Source organism: Nannobrachium achirus (genome assembly GCF_963921795.1).
Source record: "Nannobrachium achirus genome assembly, chromosome: 7".
In the NCBI taxonomy this organism is placed as follows: domain Eukaryota; kingdom Metazoa; phylum Chordata; class Actinopteri; order Myctophiformes; family Myctophidae; genus Nannobrachium; species Nannobrachium achirus.
Window position 1 is genome coordinate 17,451,717 of NC_137816.1, and position 24,295 is coordinate 17,476,011.

The 24,295-nt window shown below is 41.0% G+C and overlaps 1 protein-coding gene across 1 annotated transcript; it reads left to right on the plus strand.

The window, feature by feature from the left end:
• The first annotated feature begins 2,477 nt into the window (after nt 1-2,477).
• kifbp (kinesin family binding protein) lies at nt 2,478-14,780 on the plus strand. Its single transcript, XM_080729273.1, has 13 exons — nt 2,478-2,974; nt 3,633-3,731; nt 3,885-3,964; nt 4,263-4,321; nt 5,011-5,135; nt 5,802-5,895; nt 7,412-7,524; nt 7,637-7,783; nt 8,140-8,214; nt 8,852-9,014; nt 9,857-10,031; nt 10,632-10,817; nt 12,809-14,780. The coding sequence occupies exons 1-13, from the start codon at nt 2,513-2,515 to the stop codon at nt 12,948-12,950; spliced, it is 1,920 nt and encodes a 639-aa protein (XP_080585399.1). The 5' UTR covers nt 2,478-2,512; the 3' UTR covers nt 12,951-14,780.
• The last annotated feature ends 9,515 nt before the right edge of the window (nt 14,781-24,295 follow it).

Genomic DNA, 24,295 nt, shown 5'->3' on the forward strand with positions numbered 1-24,295 from the left:
GAGTGGCTTTGTGTGTCCCATGTCCATATATGGTCATTTCAGTCCAGAATGAACAGGTTTTATCAAAAACAAAATGTGTGTCCCATGTCCATATATGGTCATTTCAGTCCAGAATGAACAGGTTTTATCTGTCACGTACGTCCAGAATATGTGTGTAGTGTCTGTCCCGGTCTGATGATTGGATACTTTGAGGATTGGTCAAGCTTCACATGACAATTCGGCCCTCCAGATAAAATCATTCATTCATTCAGAATATAAAGAATGTGTAGATCACAGAGTTCATAACTCTAGAACACATAGAATAAAAGTTCACCGCTTCACTTCGAACCAAGGTTTGATTTTTCACTCACTCTCTACATTCTTATCTTTCCATCTATGTATTTATGTATACTGTTCAATGCAGCAAGCAGAAAAGCCATTCAAATGAGGAAATGTAATGGTGTAAAATCTTATCTGTTGTGTTGTTTCAGCATGGAGAAGAAGCTGAAATCCTAGTATCACAGGGAAGCTGATGTACTGTTGTGGGATGTACCCTGTGGCTACAACAACATCCACCTCAACCTGGACATCAAAACAAGCGAGCCTAACCATACGAATCATCTTCAGTAGCACTTAGGATTGTTTTTAACCCAATTTCAATATGTATCGTAATTATATTTCGTTACTTGGATTTTAGACATTAAGCCAGCCAATCCATCAAATACCTTGTATAGTAGACCCATGACAGATAATTGAAAGAGGACATCCTTAACAATTAATAAAACACTTATTGTATATTTACAGGTAGTAAACAAAGGTTGGGAGTTCCGATTGTGTGCTCTGGAGCAAGAAGGGAACTACAAAACAATTGAATTCACAACTAGTTATCGCTAGGCTTTCTGTTCCTTTTTTTAGTCAGGTCTTTGAAATATAAAAATGTATTGAAGAATTCCTCCCGAAAGGCTACTGTAACCTGGGTTAAGCAGGCTGCTGCTGATAAAAAAACATTTACTATGGTTTGTTTTTGATTGTCATTAATATACTTTTCACTTTATTAAGGTGTCATACTCATTAATTTATTCCCTGATTTATGGATTGATAGTCCTCTCCTGCTTTAGTGTCCTAAACTGGTATTAAAGGACTTTAATGTCAGTTTTTTGTGTTTGTACATTTATTTCTATTCTATTCACATGAAACCTCCATCTAGAGAACGAGCAGCAAAGTCTCTTCATGCGGATCACACACACCTACAGTATTACAAATTACAGTTTAGGCATTTAGCATATGTGTAGATATTTAATGTACATACACACGCACACTTGTATATACTTTTAATCCACAAAACATACACATGTCCAAAAATCTGGTCAGTAATCTGGTACCAACATCTTTATGGAACCGAATATAACATGGACACGGTCGCCATGTTCTATTCCGTTCAGTTTTGAATTGTGGTCTCGATATTGAAGGGACTTGTATGAGTGTATGACCGGCTTGAGCTAGTGACATTTTTCATCTCATTTTTCCCAGTTTTGGTATAACACATGATCCACCAAAATAATTCATTTTTTTCCCTCATCTGTTTCTGAAAAGAATGCCATACATGATTATACATTTCAATGCCAATTAAAGTAACCAATCCATGCTAATATAAAAATGGCCAGTATTAATATTGTAACTTACACCATCTCAAGATCGGTCTAACTGGGAGGGAGATGGTTCAATGGGTCTATACTCACATAGCAATATCGTGTTTGTTCAACAGGGGTCGCCATCTATCCATCTCAGAAAACACATTTTCATGTTGATACCATTTTCATCCTTTATCAGGAGAGAGAACTCATTCAGGCTAAAACCAACCATAGACTGTAAATAAACAGGTGAAATTTAAATAAATAAATTAGCCGAAAAATTGGAACTGATGTCTGTAAGGATTAAGCAGGAACACAAGCTGATACATGATTTGTGAATTGTGGGGTCTCGGATACTCGGTGAAAACCATTGAAACAATTCTAAATTCCCATAGCCTTGAGGAGTTTGTTGTCACTGGGGGACCACAAGTTGCCGAACCCACAGTTTCATAGAATTAAATACAATGCAAGAACTGTGGAAACTGGAAAGCATGTTTATTTGAAAAGGATCCCCATTAGTGGTTCCCAAACTTTTAGCTCGAGACCCAAAAGAGAAACCAGACCTTTGCCCGGGACCTAGCTTTTCTTTTTTTTAATGGATTTTCTTAGATTTTTCTTTCATTTATTCATGAAATTCCTTCCGCGACCCACAAATGGGTCTCGACCCAGTGTTTGGGAACCCTACGAGTTGGAATAAAACAGACCAAACGCTGTATTTCAAGAAGTACATGAAAAAACCTGTATATCTGATTCATAAGATGTTGTTGGTCGGAACAAAATAACACTGTAGCGCAAACCGGAAACGGAATCTGTGAGGTTCCATAAATCGACCGGGTGGAACCGGGTGGAACACTCTGGTACCGACTTTCTCAATAATCTGACGTTCCGTCGCTGTTCTAAACATGGCTTCCATCAATAGCTCGGAGTGGAGAGCTCTCTGTGATAAATTCACCACCGCCCAAAACCTGTCCGAGGTAGAATCTCTCAAAGACCCCGCCAACGACCCGTTCCGCTCCAAGTACAAGGCCAGAGAGCTGCTCAGGGAAATATACTGTTCACTGAAGGACTTCCAAGCTAGCGAGGAGGGTGAAAATGAAAGCCGCGGAGATGATGCGGCTGCCCGGCCGCCCACCGAGCAGACAGTCGACGGGGAGAAGGAGGATGGTTTCGCCCGAGGCTGCTCCGGTGACTCGCAGGCTGGACTGCGGGACGCCAGGCTGGGAGCCGTGGAGTATTATCTGGGTGTCAACCACGTCGAGACAGAGGAGCTGTCTGCAGGCCAGGAGCATCTGATGAACTGCTTGAAACTCCTAGATAAATGCTCTGTGTCGCCTGAGAACGTGTCCTTATTCATTAACGTCAGGGTAATTATGCAAACATGACTTTCTGTTATTGTTCACGAGCCATCTAGCTTAAAGGGATAGTTCACCCCCAAAATGACTTTTTTCTATTGATTACCCAACCCATCATGGGTGTAAAAATCAAACCTCGGTTCGAAGTGAAGCGGTGGACTTTTATTCTATGTGTTCTAGAGCTATGAACTCTGTATACATTCGGTTCAAAGTGAAGCGGTATGTGTTCTAGAGCTTCAGAATTCTGACCAATCCTCAAAGTATTGGACATTTTTAATTATCCAATCATCAGACCGGGACGGACACTACACACATATTCTGGACGTACGGGACTGATCAAACATGTTCATTCTGGACTGAAATTACCATATATGGACGTGGGGGACACACAAAGCCACTCCTTGGAAGCGGCTTTAACCGCTTCAAAAATGGGGTCCCCATGGAGACTTGAATTCATGTTTTTTGTCGCATTCCTAAGCCAATAATTTGGGTGCTGGTCATCAAACTATTGGCTTAGGAATGTGACCAAAAGAAATGGAGAAATCCATGAATTCAAGTCTCCATGGGGTGAGTAAGCATTTTTCTGTGAATTATCCCTTTAAGTTGTAAGTCTTAGACCATTCTAATGCTACAGACAGTTTACTGAGTGTCTGTCTGTGTTCTCCATCAGAACCAACTAGGCATCCTATGGGCCGGGCGAGATGAGACAGACACAGCTCAAGGCTTTCTGGAAACAGCAGAGTCCATGTATCTGCGATACATGAAGGATGTGAGGCTGGTTTACTGTCTGTTTTCTTATCATCTGTGATTGGCTCACTTAAAACTAATGACAAGAATGATGAGCTCACATTATAAGATGCATCTATGCTACATGAATGAATGAGTTGTACTCACAACAACACTGTTTTACTATTTATTTCAGGAAGGGAGTCCCCCTACTGACATGACAGAGTATTTCTCAACAGAAGAGAATCTTCTGACACATCAGGAGAGGAGTAAGAGGTAACACACACACACACACACACACACACACACACACACACACACACACATCATTACATATTGAGAGAGGCTGGCTGCGTCACTGCCTGGTACAGAAGCTGCATCAGCGTGTTTAAAACAGTCGCAGCATATCACCAAGACAGAGTTGAACTCCAGGACCTCTACACCTAGAGCAGTAGCATGATGAATGTCCAGAAAATCCTCAACAATCCTGGTCACTCCAGCATCACCCCAGCAATTTATTCCCCCATTCTCTGTAATCTGCATGCCCCCCCTCTTTCTGTGTCTCCCTCCCTAGGTTTGAGTTGGCTTACACCCATACCCTGTACTACCTGGCTCAGGTCTATAAGAATCTTGGTGAGTAGAGCTGCCTTTGTTGGCAAATTATACTACACTAGTCTGTCTGGAGGTCTTAGTGCTCTGATGTAATGTGCAGGTCAGCTCTTGATGGTAGCTGCACCTGCCAGCATTTTCTCTTCAACCACCTGCAACATTCTAAAGTGTTGAAAATCATATATAGACATATTCACATGACCTGGCCTTTAAAACCTGAGTAAAATATGTGTACTATGTTCATTTACATGTAAACAGAGGCTGAAAGGCCATGTAGGCTGGGTGCTGGACTAAAAGTAGTATACAATAAATAAGAAAAAGAGTCTGCACACCAAATCTTCTGCTCCCAGTTTCATGTTTACTTTGGTGACCAAAGAAACTTGAAACGGGGAGCAGAAAATTTGGTGTGCAGACTCTTTTTCTTATTTACTATGACCATTTAACCAACAGTATGGTACTTGTAGGACATTTTCACACCCAAATGCATAGGTTTATCAGTGAGACGCTCTGGTTTATTTATGACCCACACAGTGCTACTTTGCCCACCAAGTGCAAACTTTTAAGAACAAAAGCTTGCATGGAAATGAACAGAAAATCCTAACCCTAACCCTCTGAAATGTCTGGTTGCAAAAGTATGCTATTATTCCACTAATATTTTCAATAATGATTATGATGATGATAATACATTAAATACAGCTTATTTTGCTTCTCAGGCGAGATTGAGCGTGCTGCATCTTACTGTCACAGTACACTACAGAGGCAGTTAAAACTAAACCAGTACAACCCAATGGAATGGGCTCTTAATGCTGCTACATTATCACAGTACTACATTACCAAGGTAAGGCAATTTTGGTGACACAATTATGTGTTTGGAATGAGCACTGAGCATAAATGGATGTTCCCCCATTATCTCCTTGACTTCGTTTTCACTACAATTTACCCATTCTAGCTTGGTCTATTACAGTGAAATGAATATCTCAAAGGGAAGCTTTAAATAACTAACATCACTGAGATTATTGTCGTGGTTGCTATAGGCAACCAGACTATTGTTTTAGGTCAGAGAACCTTTATGTCACCTAAAGTCAACTTGTTTTCATTTAACTTTTCTGTAATACCAAAAGTCCATTGAGTTCAGTGGTCTTTTTCCTGTAAACTTTCTGTAACCCCAAATGTGTCTGTCTGACAGTCCCTAAGGGCCCAGGAAAATGTCAAATATAAATAAATATTTATTATTGGTGACACATGTGTTTGCATTTTGATCACGCCTTTTATGTCAATATTGTAAATATAAGTAACTCAAATATATATCAGAGTGAGAACTTAACCAAAAGATCAATTTCCACAAATTCTCGCAATTCAACTTTGAGGTGTAGTTTTCCAGAGAGGTTCAATGTTTCTAGCTGCAATGAGAATAATCATACAGGAACTGGGCTGTCGTAGCTTTCAGTGGTGTGACAGAATGTCACTTTGTGCTTTTGTGTGTGTGTGCGTGCGCGTTTCTCAGGGCCGCTACATGGAAGGTAGACATTGCCTTGCAGCAGCCACTGTCATAGCAGGTTTGGAAGGGGAGGTTCCCTCTGAGGCTGCAGCAGAGGAGAGTAAGTATATTCCTATATTTGTTTAAATCAAATATGTGCTGTGGTTATAGATTAGTTCAACTAGCTTGCTTCACAGAGCTGCATTTGTTGAACAGCTGTGGAACATGGTGAGTCTGCAGTCCTTTACTGAAGGAGAGAGGAGTTCATTTCACAGCTTGGGAGCCTGGAGGGAAAAGACTCAGGTCGCTTGAGAGCACAGGCCAGGGTGTTGTAAGGAAGGGAGGGACAGACATCCTGTGTTTGCTGATGGAAAACCGGAGTGTATGCTTGGATCAGCTTCTGTAGGGTTGGGGGTTTCCATGTCCCTTGTCAAATTGTAGGTCATAATAACCAGTGTTCTGAATTTGCATGCAAGCACCAACTGTGAGCCAGTAGAGTGAGCGCAGAAGTGGAGAGACATGAACATTCTGAATCAATTCTAGAGGTTTGATAATAGAACATGGAGGCAGAACCCTGGTTACTCGAGTTTTACTCACTCGAAGTTTGAACAAGTGAGAGGAGAAAGATAAAAAAACAACAACTCTTGATTATATTCCTCTTGAGGAATAAAAAGATTCCCCCCGAGATCGCCAAGAGGCCAGTGTCGCCAGACGTCGGGCTCGTTTGTAATGGTCTCAGATATTTCACTTGGCACAGCGGGATATACCGGGCCCGAATTCAAGACAGAGGATCGCTGTCGTTTGAAATGATCACCAATCAACCCCCGGCCACGAGTTCTGATCTTATGCAATATCGCATTTAGTGTGTGGGGGCTCTTAATGTCTCGTTATGGGAGACACATCATGGAGCGTTCTCCCATGAGTAAAGACATTGAGTGAGCAATAAGAAGAATTACAGCAAGGTGGGGGTTGCAGTTGTTGAGCCTGGGGATGAATGAAGCTTGGGAGCTGAAGAGTCTGATCTTCTAGATGTGCAAACTTACTGGAGCGAGTAATCGCTGCAATGTGTGCTTTGAAGGACAGCTGACTGTCCAGGACCAATCCCAGGTTATTGGCAGTTTAAGCAGAGTCACCAGGCTGTTGTCAATGGTACCGGGCGGAAAGATCGTGCAAGGGAAAGACTTCCTAGGAAGAGAAGCTCTGTCTATGTTGATCTTGAGGTGATGGGAAGACTGTGAGATGTCAGCCAGTCATGCAGCACTGCACCCTTCAACCTGTGTGGCAGAGAGAGAGAAGGAGAAATACAGTGATAGGAGAACACTTGAGCAGCAGATATTACATGGTCATGGGGTCTGGTGTGAAGTGAAAAAAGGAGGTCATCAAATGCTGACCTCAAGGGGACTCAAGTTTGGACAGGATTATGAAACCTCCCAAAATAAACGGGTATGTCTGACCAGTCAGGTAGGAGGAGTTACCACGTTGATTGCCATTCCAGTGATATCAAGGGCAAAAAATGTGTCCAGGAGAAGCTAGGTTGACAGTATCAAATGCTGCAGATTGAAGGGTACTGTATGTACAACTTTGCACCTGTTTAGAACGTATCTGTGCTCTTTCCTTTTCTTTACACTGTCCCATAGGTGAGGCAAAGAGTGAACGCAGAGACCAGCTTAGACAGAAGAGGGCAGAGATAGCTCGCTGTTGGATCAAATATTGTCTCAACCTGCTGCAAGACACCAAGAAGCTACTAGAGGTAATGAATGGAATCATGTGTATGGGTCTGTGCGTGTGTGTTTAAAAGTGGTTATGGGGAGTGCATGTTTGGCCTACAACTCTAAACAAATTGTGTGCATGTGCGCTGTCAGGACAACATCGGGGACCTGGATGTAGATCGCCAGGAGGAGTTGAAGAGAGTGAGGAGACAGGAGGAGGAGGAGGAGAAAGGGAAGAAGAGCTCTCTGGTGTTTGGCTCTGAAGACACCTTTGACTCCATTGCCAGCCTGGAAGAGAAGGTCTATACACTATTATTACTATTACAAGTAACACGCCGTAACGGCGAGAAGCGACTGTCAGGTCACAAACAGCTTCTAAATATGGCCCTAAGCTAGAGGTTTTCATAGTAAATGTGACCTAACGGTTGCAACTAGTACATTAGTATTTCTATTTTTACAACAAGTACTTTAATTCATTTTAGTTTTGAAAATATTTACAGTTGTATTACTGAAATCCCAAATCTATCATAATATTGTTCAGAGTTCAGCTCTGAGTGAAGTACTGTAGCTAACAATCAGTGAAATCAGTGCCTTCAGGGGGCGCCAAACTACAGTTCCTGGTTTACATAGCCCTAAAAGTAGTTTCTATGTTCCAGGTGCAATACCTGTTCCCGTTGGACTTCACTGAGGCCAGAGCTGTGTTTCTAGTGGGACAAAACTATGTCACACAGGTATAATAACACACACACACGCACACAGTTTAACAATTTATTTATGTCCACACACAGTGAAAGCATACAGGGACACATATATTTTAGCACAGTTTACATTTGTTACATTCACAAAGTCATACAGTAGATTATGTCCTCATGATACAACACGTGTGTCACTCAGCACTCCATGGGACATACTGTATATGCTCCGCCATATATGACAGCAGAGACAGCGCAATACTTTGCCAGCCTTTCTGCCTCGTCTTTGGGCATTATCCCCAGTTGTTGAAACCCTAACAACACTAACACTAACAACAAACCTATGCCTACTGCTTTGAAAACAAATCATATTAGGATTGCCCTAAAATCTTAGCATTGGTTTGCAATGCAGTATTTTATTTTATCTAGAAATAAAATGTGGGAAACAAAAAATAAAGGGATATTTATTTGCTCGTGACCCATACAGAATGTGTCCGTGACCCACAAATGGGCCTTACCCACTGTTTGGGAAACGGTGGTCTACACCCCTCCGTGAGGGTTGGCAGCAACAGGGACCACAGTACACAGAAGGGAATTGTCAAAGTCTAAATTGTGAGAAAAAACTAAATGAGAAAGATTTGTACAGTATTTAATGAGTTTCTTTGGACCCGTCCAGGCTAAGGAGTACTTTGAGATGGACGGCTATGTTACAGACCACGTTGAGATCTTACGGGACCACAGTGCTCTGTTCAGGGCCCTGGCTTTCTTTGAGGAAGATCTGGAACGACGCTGCAAGATGCACAAACGCCGAGTCGACATGATGGAACCAATCTGCAACGGTACAGAGTCACATTAGGTTTAAAGGGATATTTCACTTTAAAAAAGAATTTGGTCATTTTATCGTCTACTCAGGCTTTAGTGAACAACCCAGATAGTTTTTAGTATTTAGATATTTGATGTTCATTTTATCAGACACGCCCCCTTCCTATACAAACCCATAGAGCATCGCAGTGGGCGTGGTTTACTGGTGAAAATGAAAACTTTGTTTTGAAAATCACTAAACAAAAGGTATTTATTAGATGTAGTATATCAAATAATTAAATATTAAAATATGTTTTCATATAGGATCAAAGGTTTTATGGTCATGATTCACTGCCATCCTGGATGGCTTGGTTCTAGGCTTAACATAATTGTTATAAATATATTTGTAAAAGTCTATGGGGAAAATGAATGGGAGATTTTTTGGTGGGACCAGTAAACCACTTCCGTGTATATAGTAACTTAAAACCGTAGATTCATCAAAAATGCCTGTCCTTGATTCTGGTGACTCCTAATATGTGAGGGGGCTGTGTTCTTTCGATTAAAAAAAATATATAATGATTTGATTTAATATTTTTATTGTATTTTATTTTTATATAATTTTTAAAAAAAGGTTAATGAATAAAATTATTGAAAGATCATGGCCCCCTCACTGAATATATAGGTTAGTCTACAGGAGACTGAAGAATAGATTAGAATCAAGTAGGAGAGATGGGAAGAAGCATGTTAGAACACAATATAATGTATTAAGATTAAGTAAGATGTGGGTGTATTTTCTTTAGAGCATTTTATTTTGTATTCGTTTATGTGCTAAATCCTAAGCAATGCTACTCTTTTTTCCATCTCGTCTATGGATCTCTAGACCTGAATTCCCAGTACTATCTGATGATCCGCAGACAGTTGATGTTCGAGTTGGCTGAGACTTACAACGAGATGATGGATCTGAAGCTGACACTAGCCAACAGACAGGATGACACACAGGCTCTGGAAAACCACACCGTTAAGAAATTCAACCACCTCTGTTCTTCATCTACCAAGTTAGTGCCTGTGTGTGTGTGTGTGTGTGTGTGTGTGTGTGTGTGTGTGTGTGTGTGTTTATACATTTTTAAAGGAGGCAATAGACAACATTCAGCCACTAGATGTCACACTTTTCCAACACCTTGTTTTGAGGCACAATCATGGTTTGCCACATTGCAATGTAATGGCTGCTGCAAATAATTTATTTAAGGAAAAGAGTCACCTTACCCAAAAATGACTGAAGCATGCATGGATAATGGAGGCGTCCATGCCCATCAGCTCTTCTCTTTCTTTCTTTTTCTTTTTAAATTATTATTATTACCGGTATTATTATTATTGTTATTATTACTACCTATGCTGCTGCATTGTCTGAAGGAAGCCGAAACTGAAACAAGTAACTGTACACAAAATGTTACAATAAAGCACAACCTTGAATCTTGAGCTTACAGACGTAAACAAAATAACTGTCGATCCAACAAAATTTCAGAATCGATGGCCTTTTTTATTACACACCTTTTAAAAAGACGTGGAAAGAAGTGATTGGCATTATAGAACGAGTTAATATACTGTACAATGTATTTTGTGGCGGGTAGGGTTATGAAATGCCTCTCCCCCTCCAGGTTCTTCCAGATGTTCCTGGACTCTCTGCGTTCCCCAGAGGGGAAGTTCCCCGAGAAGCTGGAGGAGGAGGTTCTCCGGCCGGCTCTGGTGGCTCGCTTCAGGGTGGCCAGACTCTACAGCAGGCTGATCAGTCCTGTTCTCACCACTCAGCTGGACAACCTCAATCTGTCCCTGGACAACTACAAGTATGCAGGGACATGCATTTACACCATATTATGCTCAGGGCTCCCACGGTCATGAAATTCCTGGAAATATTTTGAAATTAAAAGAAAAAGAAATCCAGTACTGGAAAAGTTTTGGAATTGATCAAGGGTCCTGGAAGGTCCTGGAAGAAATAGAGGGTATGCACGTCCACTGGGACCCGCCCCCCTAATCTAGGCAAAACATTGAGCAGCATGGAGCATTGGAGTTTGGAATTGGAAATGCCAAATCACTCAAAGGCCCTGCATACCTGTTTCTAAATTGCACATAATGCACTAAATGTAGGAGGCAGTAGGATGTTGTGTTGTTGAAAATGAACGCTTCCAAACTCTGACCAAAATAATACCCTGCACAGAACATGACAGAACATAGCTCATAACATGCCTATGGTGGATTTTTATGAAACAAAAATGTTGCAGATAGAAAGAGGATAATTAAGCTTTCAGTAGCAGCAATGTTGGTGAGTTTAACTTTGTTTAATACAATCAGATAGGACTTTTCTGTTTGGATGTGTGGGCTGTCAATGGCAGAAATGTGTTTTTTGCCACTCAGTAGGCGTTCCCACATGACTTCCAGCAACAGTGATGTCACGCGCATACCCTCAATAGCTATGCATTGTCTTTGGTTATTGATTTTGTTAATACCTCTGAAATGACAAATTAAACATTGGCCAAATTGTCAAATATTAGAGGCAGAAATTTTGAAAATAGCCGATCTACATGCTCACAACGCCTCACAACGCATAGATCTGCTATTTTCACAATAGAACCGTGTTATACAAAATTCCTCAACTCTTAGTGCTTGTCAGGGTGCCGGGTCCCCAGTTAAAATATGATTATTTCGGGGGTCACGGCCTGAAAAGGTTGAGAACCACTGGCAAAGACTACCTGTCTTTGGGCATTGCGCGTAGGAGTAAGCGACTTGTTATTGAGCTGAATTCTTGTTATATAGTCCTGGAAATTGGGTTAAATATTCTGGAAAAGTTTTGGAAATTAATTGGTAAAAATGTGTGGGAACCATGTATGCTGGAGTAAAATGAATCATTTAACTCATGAGGACCTGAGGTTGATTTCTACCAATGTGTTCTAAATCAGTAGTTCTCACAAAGACGGCGACTACAGCTAAAGGAGACTCATGTAGTGTTATTATGATAATTATAATATAGTTGAGTTAGTGGTACTGTACGTTTGTACATAAAAATATGTCCTCTGCATTACCCATCCTAACTATTAGGAGCAATGGATGCTATTAATTCAGCTCCCGGGGGAACTGTCAGGGGTTAAGTGTCTTAACCCTCTCAGAGAGCCTTTTGACACATTGTCTGAGCAGGCAGGGGTGCAAACCAGTGACCTTACCGTTCCCAGGCGGCCTCTCTCTACCCATTCAACTACGGCCCCCTGAGACTGTGAATGAATGGTCTACAAATATCCATGTTTAGTAAATGACGACAAAGCAAGCTGCCAAATTCCACTCACTGTGATATCAACCCTGGGACGGGAATCTCCCAGCGGTCTGGTTCTGTAGAACAGTGCTTCTCAAACGGTTTCATGTCAAGGACCCCCTAATTAATATGTATTTGGCCCCCATCTGAAAATATGTTGTGCCAGGCAGCCCCATACAAGATTTTGATTACAAATATATTCAAACAAAATAGGGAATAAATCGTCTATTTTCAAGTAACCCGTGTCTATGATGGTAAAGTGGTTAAACTTTCTATGATATGTTAATTCATATTGCTGGGGACCCCCTGGACCCTGGGGGTACCCTGGACCCGACTTTAAGTACTGTAGAGTGAGAATGAGCTCATGAGTAGTTTACGTCAAAGAAAAGGGGGTCATCCCTTGTGTTCCTTTAACTACTGTGTGTATATGTACAACTGAACTACTTTGACAGGTTGCTTAACTACTGTGTGTGTATGTACAACGGCACTACTTTGACAGGTCGCTTCATTTGCATTCTTTGACCTCTTGTCCAGGAACGTGGTGGAGTACTGTGAGCTCCACCCGGAGGCAGCTGCTGCCGTGGAAACGGAGCTGGAGCTGAGCCAGGAAATGGTCAGTCTGCTGCCCATCAAAATCAACCGTCTCAAAGCTAAGCTGAATGCAAGCGACAACTGAAAGACAACATTGGTTGATGGACGTACTGTACTGTTTACTGGCTGTCGGCCTTGTTTCATTACAGATTTCACGTTTGTCATCAGTCAGTCAACCAGTTAGTCTAAATCAGTGGTTCTCAAACCTTTACGTTTGAATGATCCCCATAACTCTGAGAGTGTACCTAATGGAACCCTTCTAATTGTACACTCACGAGTTGCAGATCTGTAAGGGTCCATTTGGTTGGAACCCTTTCACGGTCTAAAAGCACTGGTATAAAATTAAGATGGTTGCTGCCAAGGCTAAAGGAACTGAATGGATTATTAATATTGACTGTTAGGTTTTCTAGGTAGTTGACTGGCTGATGAGTACAGTGAACATACTGTCTTAACATACTGTGTATATACTTTGTGGATTAGATTGTAGATTTTTTTTTAATGCTGTCATAAACAGCCAGTTAATTAAAGCCATGAGGACTGTTACCAACAGATACAGGAAGTGGATGTGTGCCCAACTGATAAAGTGCAATACTATAAATCGTGTATAAATTGACCGCAGACCTGATACTTTCCACCACACTCTCCTCCCGACTAACATGGTTATTATGTTCAATTTAAGATTTAAACTCGTATCCAGAGTGACTTACAAGTGCGAGATCGGAATAAGCAGAGTAAGCATTAACCCTAGTCAACAAACAGGGTAAATGGTCACACAAGTAGAGTGCAAAGAGAATAATGTAGTGTCTCAGATAAACTAGGATAAGAGGGAGCCTAGCACCTGTCCAAACAACATTCTGTCTAAATGGCATTCTTAACGGAAGGGAAAACTAATCTAAATGACAAAAACTGGTGAGCAAATAACCAACATACTGTATATCTGCATAGGAAATTAGCATCTGTTGAGAAAACAAAGGTGACAAGAAGGAATACAAGGAGAGGGGAGCTCTGAAATGCCCCAAAATGTTCCACACTAAAATGCCCAGAAGGTACACTGTAGAATCCTCACTGTTAATATCCATTTGTAACTCACACAGCGTACTAAGGTAACCAATTGTATTGCATGTGTACACTTTAAAGTAACACTGAGGATTTGACTATGTTTTGAACTAGTTAAGTGTTTGCTCTTTCAGCCAAATGATTCTGATGAGGTCACTAAGATAATCTGCCATGGTAACTACAGTAGACAGTAAAAGTAATGGATAGATGGCAGAGCTTGGTCGAGTGATACTATGGACACCGCATTGCTGTCCCTCCAGTTGATATCAGACGTAGCGGAAAATATGTTCCGGTGTCGTCTTCTAGTCTAGAACACCCACAGAGTGAGAAATAGAAATATCCGCAGATGGGTTGCAGTGGCCAGTGGGCTGGGAAAATACATCCAAAAATTCCTATAGCTTTTCAGACATCCATATCATCCTGCATGATGCCAGCTTCATCCATTATAAGTTGCCTTGTACTTAAGTGTCTTTCTGAGGAGTTGAAATGCCATCCCTATTGGACTGTATATAGATATATAATAACAAATGAATATTGTGTAATATGATAAAGTGAATACTGTGTTCTTGCTGTATGTCATGTTATGAAGAGTTGGCCTCACAGACATGACAACGTTTAGTCTGAGACAATGTTTTTGTTCTGGGCTGGTGAACCAAAAAGTGTCCTGGGTCTGTCTCTGCTGGTTCTCTACAACGGGACAAGAGTGATGGCCTGTTTTAATAGGCCTTGGACACAGCAAAAGAGAATCTAAATTTACTCTGTTTGGGATGGGTGCTGGCAAAGTGAAAGAATCCCAGCTCAGATCGACGCAAGGAACATCTTAATCTGTGTCTGTTAAACTATGCTTTAAATTATTAATCTTAACATACCGTGATTTAGTGTTCAGTTATGCTGATCTCAAATAAAGATATCTTAACATGAACTCAGTCTAGATATAATATGTTGTTGTTCTTGTTACTGATGCAGCCTTGGTAACTGAATCTATTTTGGAGTTACATACACAGAAAATACTCAATTTTAATGTATCCATTTGTAACAGTGTACAAATGGAACCAAAAAGACTGATAAATATGTGAAATCATGCTGCAAATTCTACTGTTGCTGGTATGTGGGGCACAAGCAAAAAGCTGTCCGTCCCAGTTCATTTTACAACCCATTCCTGGGAGCATGTGTGCTGAATGTTAAGTTGCTTACTTGTTATCCTAACTTTGTAGTATATCCTTGTTCTCTGACCTGGCAGTCTAGTTCCTTTATCACTTATCCTCCTGTTTGGCAAATATTCATTGCACTTACGGAGTGATGGAAGAACTACTCAAATGTTTTACTTTAGTGAAAGCATCAATATCATGTAGAAATACTCAGTTATAACAAAGTCTGGTATTCAAAATTTACTTGAGTAAAAGTACAAACTTATTGTTGGACGGGTAGGACTTCAGGACCTTTTGTGAGAGTTTGAATGAGTCCTATCGCCAATCACTCTTTTCATTCATAAGACAGGAACAACCATTTGCAGCATGACAAGATGTTATTAAATTACATTTTCAGTAATGTGGGTCTCACTGTCTCGCCATCTCTTAGAAAAATATATGTTCAGGTCAGGATACCAAATTTAGCCAATTAAGAACAAAGAATAAGATATGCTGCTTTATCTTCCCACCCCCACCCCCTCTCTCTGTCTGTCTGTCTGTCTCTCTCTCTCTCATGCATGCATGCACTTGCATGATGGCTGAGTCAAAACTCAGACTCAAAGATTGTAGTACATTTATGAAGCATCTTTATGCAAATACAGATGCTTCATCATTCCACCAACCTGTAATTCCTGTGCTTAGTAGCATCAATGTCTCCATAAACCATTGCTTTATAAGGCCAGTCAAAAGCAAATGTAAATCCAGACAATAGACCTGATCTCTCTCTCTCTCTCTCTCTCTCTCTCTCTCAAAATAGTGATAATAGCTGATCTGCTCACAAGTTCACAATGCACACTTTGAACAAAATACAGGTGGACAGAATGATCTAACGGAACTACATTCAGTGTATATTTTCCATAATGGTCAAATGATGGTAATTTATATGAGGGTTTTATTTATTAAAAATGTATAAAAAATGTTGTGGCAATGTAATTCAATATTTATGTTTTACGTTAGAACCAAATGCTAATGACTGATATATTATTACATTTATCTCTCTAATGTTTGTCAATGATAGCCTAGCCCTACGCCCTCGGAATACCTAGGTAATTACTACTAGCTAATAACAGACAGCTACACTCCGACTCACACTGGTGAGAATGCCCACTCTTGACTAGCGTTCACATGTAGTTCTCAAGTCATTGCCAGTGAACATGAGAAGTATGATTATTTTCCAAATGTACACAAGTATTCTTGACAAGCAACCTTCCCAATTTGGTGTAGAAGAAATTACATTTTGCCCACATGCTTGTGTGTGTGTGTGTGTGTGTGTGTGTGTGTGTGTGTGTGTGTGTGTGTGTGTGTGCGTGTGTGTGCCTGCGTTGCCATTCAGGCACCCTGGGTACAACGACGAGAACACATACTGTGTGGAGAATGGTCAGTCCTTTGCTTTTGTTATGATGTGTCATGTAGGAAAGCTGGGAGCTTTTAAATGCCATAAAACATACCTCTATACTTTTCACAGGAAGAAACCACTCAGTACCCACTTTCTACGATGTACTGTATGTATTAAAAACTCATACTGTAACCTAATGTCTAACCTTTCGGTCGATGGTAATGGTGACGGAGGTGTGATGAACGTGTGGACGTTACATCTAACTAGCTGTGATCATGCTGTCACTCATGTTAAACATAGTGCCATACATGCCTCTATTGCCTTTGAAAGACTTTTAGTATCTGGATTGATTACCCTCAAGAAGGGAACATGCTGGTGTTCCAGTGTCACAGGGGCCTGTAAAAAAGAACATTTTTATTCACACAACTTTGAAAACAGCTTCTACTGAATTCTAGATGCCTGTTCTTTACCTCATTTGAGATGGACACATTGGACAGTACTGAAACATTCATTGGCGTTTTGAATACACGGGGTCCCTGAAGGCAATATACATGTTGTCCCTAACTATGCATTTAGAAACAGCACACTAAATGACCTGGTGACCTATGATGACGCGTCAATGTTGTCAGGTTCTGGCCTGAGAAGTCGGAGGTCAAGAAATTCCACAGAAAAGATTTAGAATCTTAAGAAGGGAAAGTGTACCAGGTTGACTGGATGAGTGTGTCATCATTATTAGGATATGTGCCCATACAATAGCAAGTGTCTGCTCATAAGTTACAATCAGTATGTCACTTAATATGAGTGTAATATAGAAGTTGAGAAGCCGTTTAGGCCAGAATTGAATAGTCAACTTGCACATAATTATGTATACTTCTCTTGCACATACATATCGGTACTTCTCTTGCAAAGTGTTAATGAGTGTGTGCGCTTTATTCTGGGTGTGAGGTTGACTTTCTCTTTCACATTGCCATAAACTTTTACTCAGACAATAGACTAGAGTTCCCCACCATGAAACAGTGTTGGGAATGGAAAACCATGCAGTCCATAATTAAAGAAGCCTCTTTTCATGGGGTGGGAGCATACTTCAGCAGACTCCCCTTAAAAAAAAGGCTATCTCATTTTGTGGATAAATGTTTGGAGACCCTGGTTCTATAAAACATTGGAGCACACTACTCTACTTCACCATTCTGAGGTTCGATGGCAATCACATGGAACAGTGTTGTCATGCTTGTTGGAGATATGCACCTCTATTGTGGCGTTTCTGGCTATTCAGGCCACCAACTTCAAACTCGGCACATGCTTCATGGACAAGGACTCGAGGGAGTGTGGGGCCCGGGATAAAAGGGACACAGGCAGACAGACAAATACAGAGATCTCTATATATGGGCACAAAAGGGACACAGACAGACGGGTACAAATACTCTGACAAGCCACCTACTCAGACGTAGGTAGGCCACGTTAGCGGCCCGAAACTCTAGTGCTTTTAAAATGCCCTATTAAACATAATTAAAGAAGCCGCTTTTTATGGGGTGGGAGCATACTTCAGCAGACTCCCTTTAAAAAAAAGTCTCATCTCATTTTGTGGATAACTCATAAAACATTGGAACACACTGCTCTACTTTGATGGCTTTCAGATGGAACAGTGTTGTCATGCGTGTTGGAGATATGTCAGGACCCAAAATTGTCTCCCCCACATAATGAATACACCAGGTTCCCAGGTAGAGAGAGTTATAGCTTGGGTCCCGAAAGTTCACGACTGGTTTGTTTTAATGAAGCTGTTCACTGTTGACGTGACTAAAGTGCAGATAGACTTCAGGAGAAGTTCAAGGATATTTGGCTTTTGACATTCAAACTCTGCCAATATTGGCTAATTGTCTGTGCTTTGTGACAGAATCCTTATTAGGCTATTAGTTTATTTTTGTGTTCAAGTCTTGTTCTTGTTAATGTTTACAATTTCTGAAAAGATAGAGGGGAAGAGATAGAGAGAGACGCGCGCGTGCACGCACACGCACACACACACACACACACACACACACACACACACACACACACAGAGGAGCACACATACCGGTATATGAGGGGCCGATTGAGCCAAAGATCATGAAACACTTTTACACACTAATGAGACAGTCTCTACTAAAATGCTTTTACATTCAATATTGAGACACTTTGACACACGCTGTTGAGACACTCAAGCTTCCTTTAATTAAGTGAAGCTGTGTGTGTGTGTGTGTGTGTGTGTGTGTGTGTGTGTGTGTGTGTGTGTGTGTGTGTGTGTGTGTGCGTGTGTGCGCGTGCGCGTGTGTGTGTGTGTGTGTGCGTGTGTGGGTAGCCAACGTGTCATTTCCTGGGAGAAGATAGCTGTGAGTGACATGACCACATCCTGGAGCCTCTCAGAGATGTGTCAGCTGCTAAACACACCACTGTCCCAATTCCTCTCTGCTTCATCTTCATAATTCTCCATTCTATCTGTTTCAACATGTATACAGTATAATAATAGCGTGATAAAAACATGAAAGAATGCAGTTGTAAATGACAGTTTTGGTCGGAGGCACACAATGTGTGTGCCCTTGCCGTGTTCAAAGCCTCCCTCAAAACCCACCTTCTCAGACTTGCTTTCCCTACCCACAGTAACTATACTCTACTCTCCCTTCAGCTTTTAATCTTTTTGCGTCCCTGCTAATGTACTTTTTTTTAGCTTTTAGCCTTTTTAATTATTGTCCTAATGAAGCTGTTTTTATTTTGTTTTGTAAAGCGACTTTGAGTACCATGAAAAGCGCTATACCGGTATAAGTTTGATGTATTATTATTATTATTATTATTACCCCTATTATTATTAATGTTTCTGAGATGGAAAAAGGCAGTTTTGGTTGGTTGGCATGGGAGAAGAAGGAGATGGTGGGGTCAAGGATGACACAGGTTAAGAACAGGACTGGAGGGGTTAATGATGGAGCCATCAGTATTGAGTAAAGGTTTTGTGTGGATAAGATGGTCTGGACCAATAATTAGGATTTTAGGCATTTTGCATTTGAGATGATTTGCATCCACATTTTGCAATTTGCTATTTACTGTACAATTACAGGATTTAGCAGATGCTCTTATTGAGAGAAACTTAAACGAGCAAGATTGGAGTAGGAAGGAGATCAAGCATTGTTTGTTTTGTAAATTGATTTATTGATCACATTTTATTCATGTGCCTTTGATTCTAGTCTAAATGGGTGCTACTGAGAACATTGGAGGCCTATTTTGCAGTGTAGGTTATTTTTATGAGTGTCGTTTTATTTGAAACATTTTATGTGATTTTCTTGTCTGCTAGGATTCTGTTGACATGTTTTATATGTTTCTGTTGTTATGTGCCACCGATTACACCCACCCAGGGACTACAGATGTGAATGAGCTCTTAGCTATCTCTGGTGCAATACTTTTAGTGTGCATTGTCCCTTTGCAAAAAGAAAGAAAGAAATATTTCTTTCTTTCTTTTTTTGCAAAGGGACAATGCACACTAAAAGTATTGCACCAGAAATAGCTAAGAAAGAAAGAAAATGTCAACACTGTCAACAAACAATATACGGTAAATGGTCACACAAGTAGAGTGCATAGAGAACAATAGAGCGTCGCAGCGGAAGTGGATTCCTGGGGTCACTTAATATTCCCCATTCATTTTCGCCATAGACTTTTACAAATATATGTGTAACAATTATGTTAAGCTTCGAACCAAGCCATCCAGGATGGAGGTGAATCATGATCATATAACCTTTGATCCTATGTGAAAACATATTTTAATATTACATTATTTGATATACTACATTTAATAACTACCCTTTGTTTAGCGATTTTCAAAATGTTCTTTTCATAGAAAAAAAGGGTCATGATTCACCTCCGTCCTGGATGGCTTGGTTCGAGGCTTAACATAATTGTTATAAATATTTTTGTAAAAGTCTATGGCGAAAATGAATGGGGAATATTAAGTGACCCCAGGAATCCACTTCCGCTGCGATGCTCTATATAGTGTCTCAAATATACTATGTTACCTGGTAAACATGGAACCTACTGTAGCATCTGTCCAAACAACATGCTATCTATAAATGACATTCTTAACATTTGTGGTAAAGACTAAATAACAAAAAAACTGTAACCAGGGACAACAATGATATTTAGGGAGACAAGAAGGGAGGGGGTGAGGTTGAGGTTGAAGAGGTGAGTCTTCAGACTACAGCAGAAATTGCCGTTCTGGCTGCACGGGGTAGTTTGTTTGGGAGCCAGAAAGTAGAAGAGGGTGTGAGAAGCGTTGTCCAGGGTGTTTTAAGGGCCGTTCACATAACTATAAGGATAACTGTAACTATGATGTTCACCATTGGCTCCAGTGAGCATGCCGGTCAGCCAATAAGGAGGGAGTTGCAACAGTCAAGCCTGGAGATGACAGACGCCTGGATATGGAACTGGGCGTACTCTTAAGATATTGTAAAGTGTAAACCTACAGGATCAAGTGATTACCTTGAAGGACAGCTGACTGTCCAGGACAACACATAGGCTCTTGGCAGTTGGAACAGAAGCCACCAGGCAGCTGTCGTTGGAAATGGAAAGAACCTGCGGGAACCTGAGAAGACAATGAGTGGGTCAGTCTTGTCTGCATTGAACTTGAAGTGATGGGAAGACATTGATTGTGAGATGTAAGCCAGGCATGCAGTGATGCACTATTCTAACAGAAGACATGAGTGACTTATGCCAGCATGAGCGTGGAGGAGAGAGAGAAACAGTAAAGAGTCAAAGTGAAGAAAAAGGGGAGACAGAGAAAGATAGAAAGAGCTGCTTGTGTCTTACAAGAACAAATATTTGACAGAGAGCTGCTATAAGCCTGTCACACATACACACACACACACACACACACACACACACACACACACACACACACACACACACACACAAAGCCACACACATGCATGCACGCATGCCATGCACACACACATCTTTTCATACTTCCTAATGGTACCGGTAAACTGACACTTTTCGTTCATAGTGACAGGATAACAATGTAGGCACACACACACACACACACACACACACACACACACACACACGTCACATACACAGGCCATTGGGTCAGATGGTTCCACCATTATGTTGAGGTAGACAGTCCAAACATCACAAATCACAGACTCATAAACTCTGTCACTACCAACTGTGTGTGTGTGTGTGTGTGTGTGTGTGTGTGTGTGTGTGTGTGTGTGTGTGTGTGTGTGTGTGTGTGTGTGTGTGTGTGTGTGTGTGTGTGTGTGTGTGTGTGTGTGTATGGCGTGCGTGCGTGCGTGCGTGCGTGTGTGGGGCGCGCGCGTGTGTGTGTGTGTGTTTGTGTATGTGTATAAGTGTATCCAGTCGGGCTACATAACAATGTCAATGTTCCCCCACATAAATGCAGAATCGAGTCTAGTCTCACCAGTCACTACAAGATAGATAGATACTAGCATGGACATACCAAAGTATACGCAAATAAGCCGAAAGTATAGGCCCTACCAATAGAGGGTATGCACGTCCACTGGGACCCGCCACCCTAATCTAGACTGAGTGGCAAAACATTGAGCAGCAAGGAGCATTGGAGTTTGGAAGTGCTAGTTGCAAATCACTCAACGGTCCTGCATACCACCTGTTTCTAAATTGCACATAATGCAGGAGGCAGCAGGATGTTGTGTTGTTGAAAATGAGCGTTTCCTAACTCTGACACTTGGAAAAATAAAAACCTGCACAGAATGTCTTGACAGAAAGAAGCTCATAACATGCCTATGGTGGAATTTTATGAAACAAAAACTTTGCAGATAGAAAGAGGATAATTCAAGCTTTTAGTACAGCCGCAATGTTGGTGAGTTTAACTTTGTTTAATACAATCAGATAGGACTTTTCTGTTTAGATGTATGGGCTGTCAATGGCAGGAATTAGCTTTTTGTCACTCAGCAGGCATTCCCACATAACTTCCAGCAACAGTGATGTCACGCGCATAGCCTCTATTATAATATTATATACCGTAATAATTACGAAATCATTACTATCTTTGCACAAGCCAGGATCAATCAAACCCTATACCTTTATCTTATGCCAACTCCAAACAGCCAATAATCATTTGCAACCAGATTTTTTTCTGATCCACCTGTCATGATATTAATTATATTATATTGCATCTAACATGGGGGCATACGGTACCAGACACACATAGGCCTACTAGAACTGTCTCAACTTGTTAACCAGCTCATCCTGATTTCCCACACCAACCAACAGATTGGTCTGTCTGTCTGTCTGTCTGTCTGTCTGTCTGTCTGTCTGTCTGTCTGTCTGTCTGTCTCTCACACACAAACACAACCACACAAGCATTCACGCACACACACACACACACGTACGCACGCACGCACGCACGCACGTCTGCACGCACACACACACACACACACACACACACACACACACAGTTGCACACGCACATGCACAGCTTTGTTCAGCATAGAACATAGAATTATCATATTTTACTTCCTAAAATCCTAATACCAGTAAAATGACATTTTTCATTCACGGTGAGGATAACAATGTAGGCAAAAGGTACTGTAGGGTGAGGAGATATTGACTGTATGAAATAGAATGCATTCGGAATCAGGTGCCTGTTCCCACAAGACGCCAACATGTAATACCATATCCAGTAGGCCTAACGGTGAAGTGGGAACAGAGTTTAAAGTGACACATCACCTCACCAACTCACAGTCAGTGAGTTTTTGAGTTGAGTGACTATAGCCTAATGTGGATTACTGGCAAACTTCTGACTGTGCTTGAGGTGTGAGGTGCAGTGTTTTCCTTTTTGTCACACAGATCAGCTGACATACACATCAAGTGGTTCAGCAGCATCGTTCGTTTTTATGTTCTCTTCTTTCAGTTGAAGAGTCATGTAGTCTATCCCTTCTTGTATACCTTCACCTTTTTGATAGATGCTGCTGATTTAAATCTGAGGCTTTTTTCTGTATTACATAAAATCGTTTTGAGAAAAAATGCTGCTTTTCTGTCCCAAAGCGACTGCAAATGACTACTGCTATTTGTTCCAAAAAGCAACCTAACATGTACATACCGGTATGCCAAAATGTGACATAGCTCATGTTTACACAATGATGTAACCTCTCCAAATATATATTATGTTCCCCCTTTTCAACTGTTTTTATAATATTTTGACACTTGCTTTGGCAAAGTAAATGTACGTTTATTCATGCCAATAAAGCTCCTTTAAATTGAATTGACAATGACAAGTTGATATACCGGTATGCAGATGCTGGTTATTGTTCACATGTATGTTTTCTTGATCACAAATGTTAAGAATATTATTTGCATAACATGTTGTAGGCTATATGGCACCAAAGGTGGTTCCTACAAGCCAAAGAAACAATTTTGAAGCATATGCCTACAAATTGTTTTATATAAGCCTTAAATAGAAAAATGTGCTAAAGGTGAGGAAAATGAGCCACAGACAATTAAAATATATCTACTATTTGACACCCAAATTATTGACTACTCATTTGTGTAGGTCAGTGGTTCTCAAACCTTTTCATGTCAAGGACCCCCAAATTGACACTTATTGGCCCACGGACCCCCCAATTGAAAAGATATGCCAGGGACCGCCATAAGAGAGGGTTTTTATGGCTTTGTAGCAGTGATTCCCAAACATTGTAATTTATCTGACCCCCAGTTTGACATGATTTAAGCTGAGAACACCCCCCCCCCCCCCCTCCAAAAGTGTAGCCTACTAATGGAACCAAATGGACCTTTTAATAAGGTGCCTTTGGTTCCATTTGTACAGTCTGAGAGTAGTCTGAGTTACATACCCATATT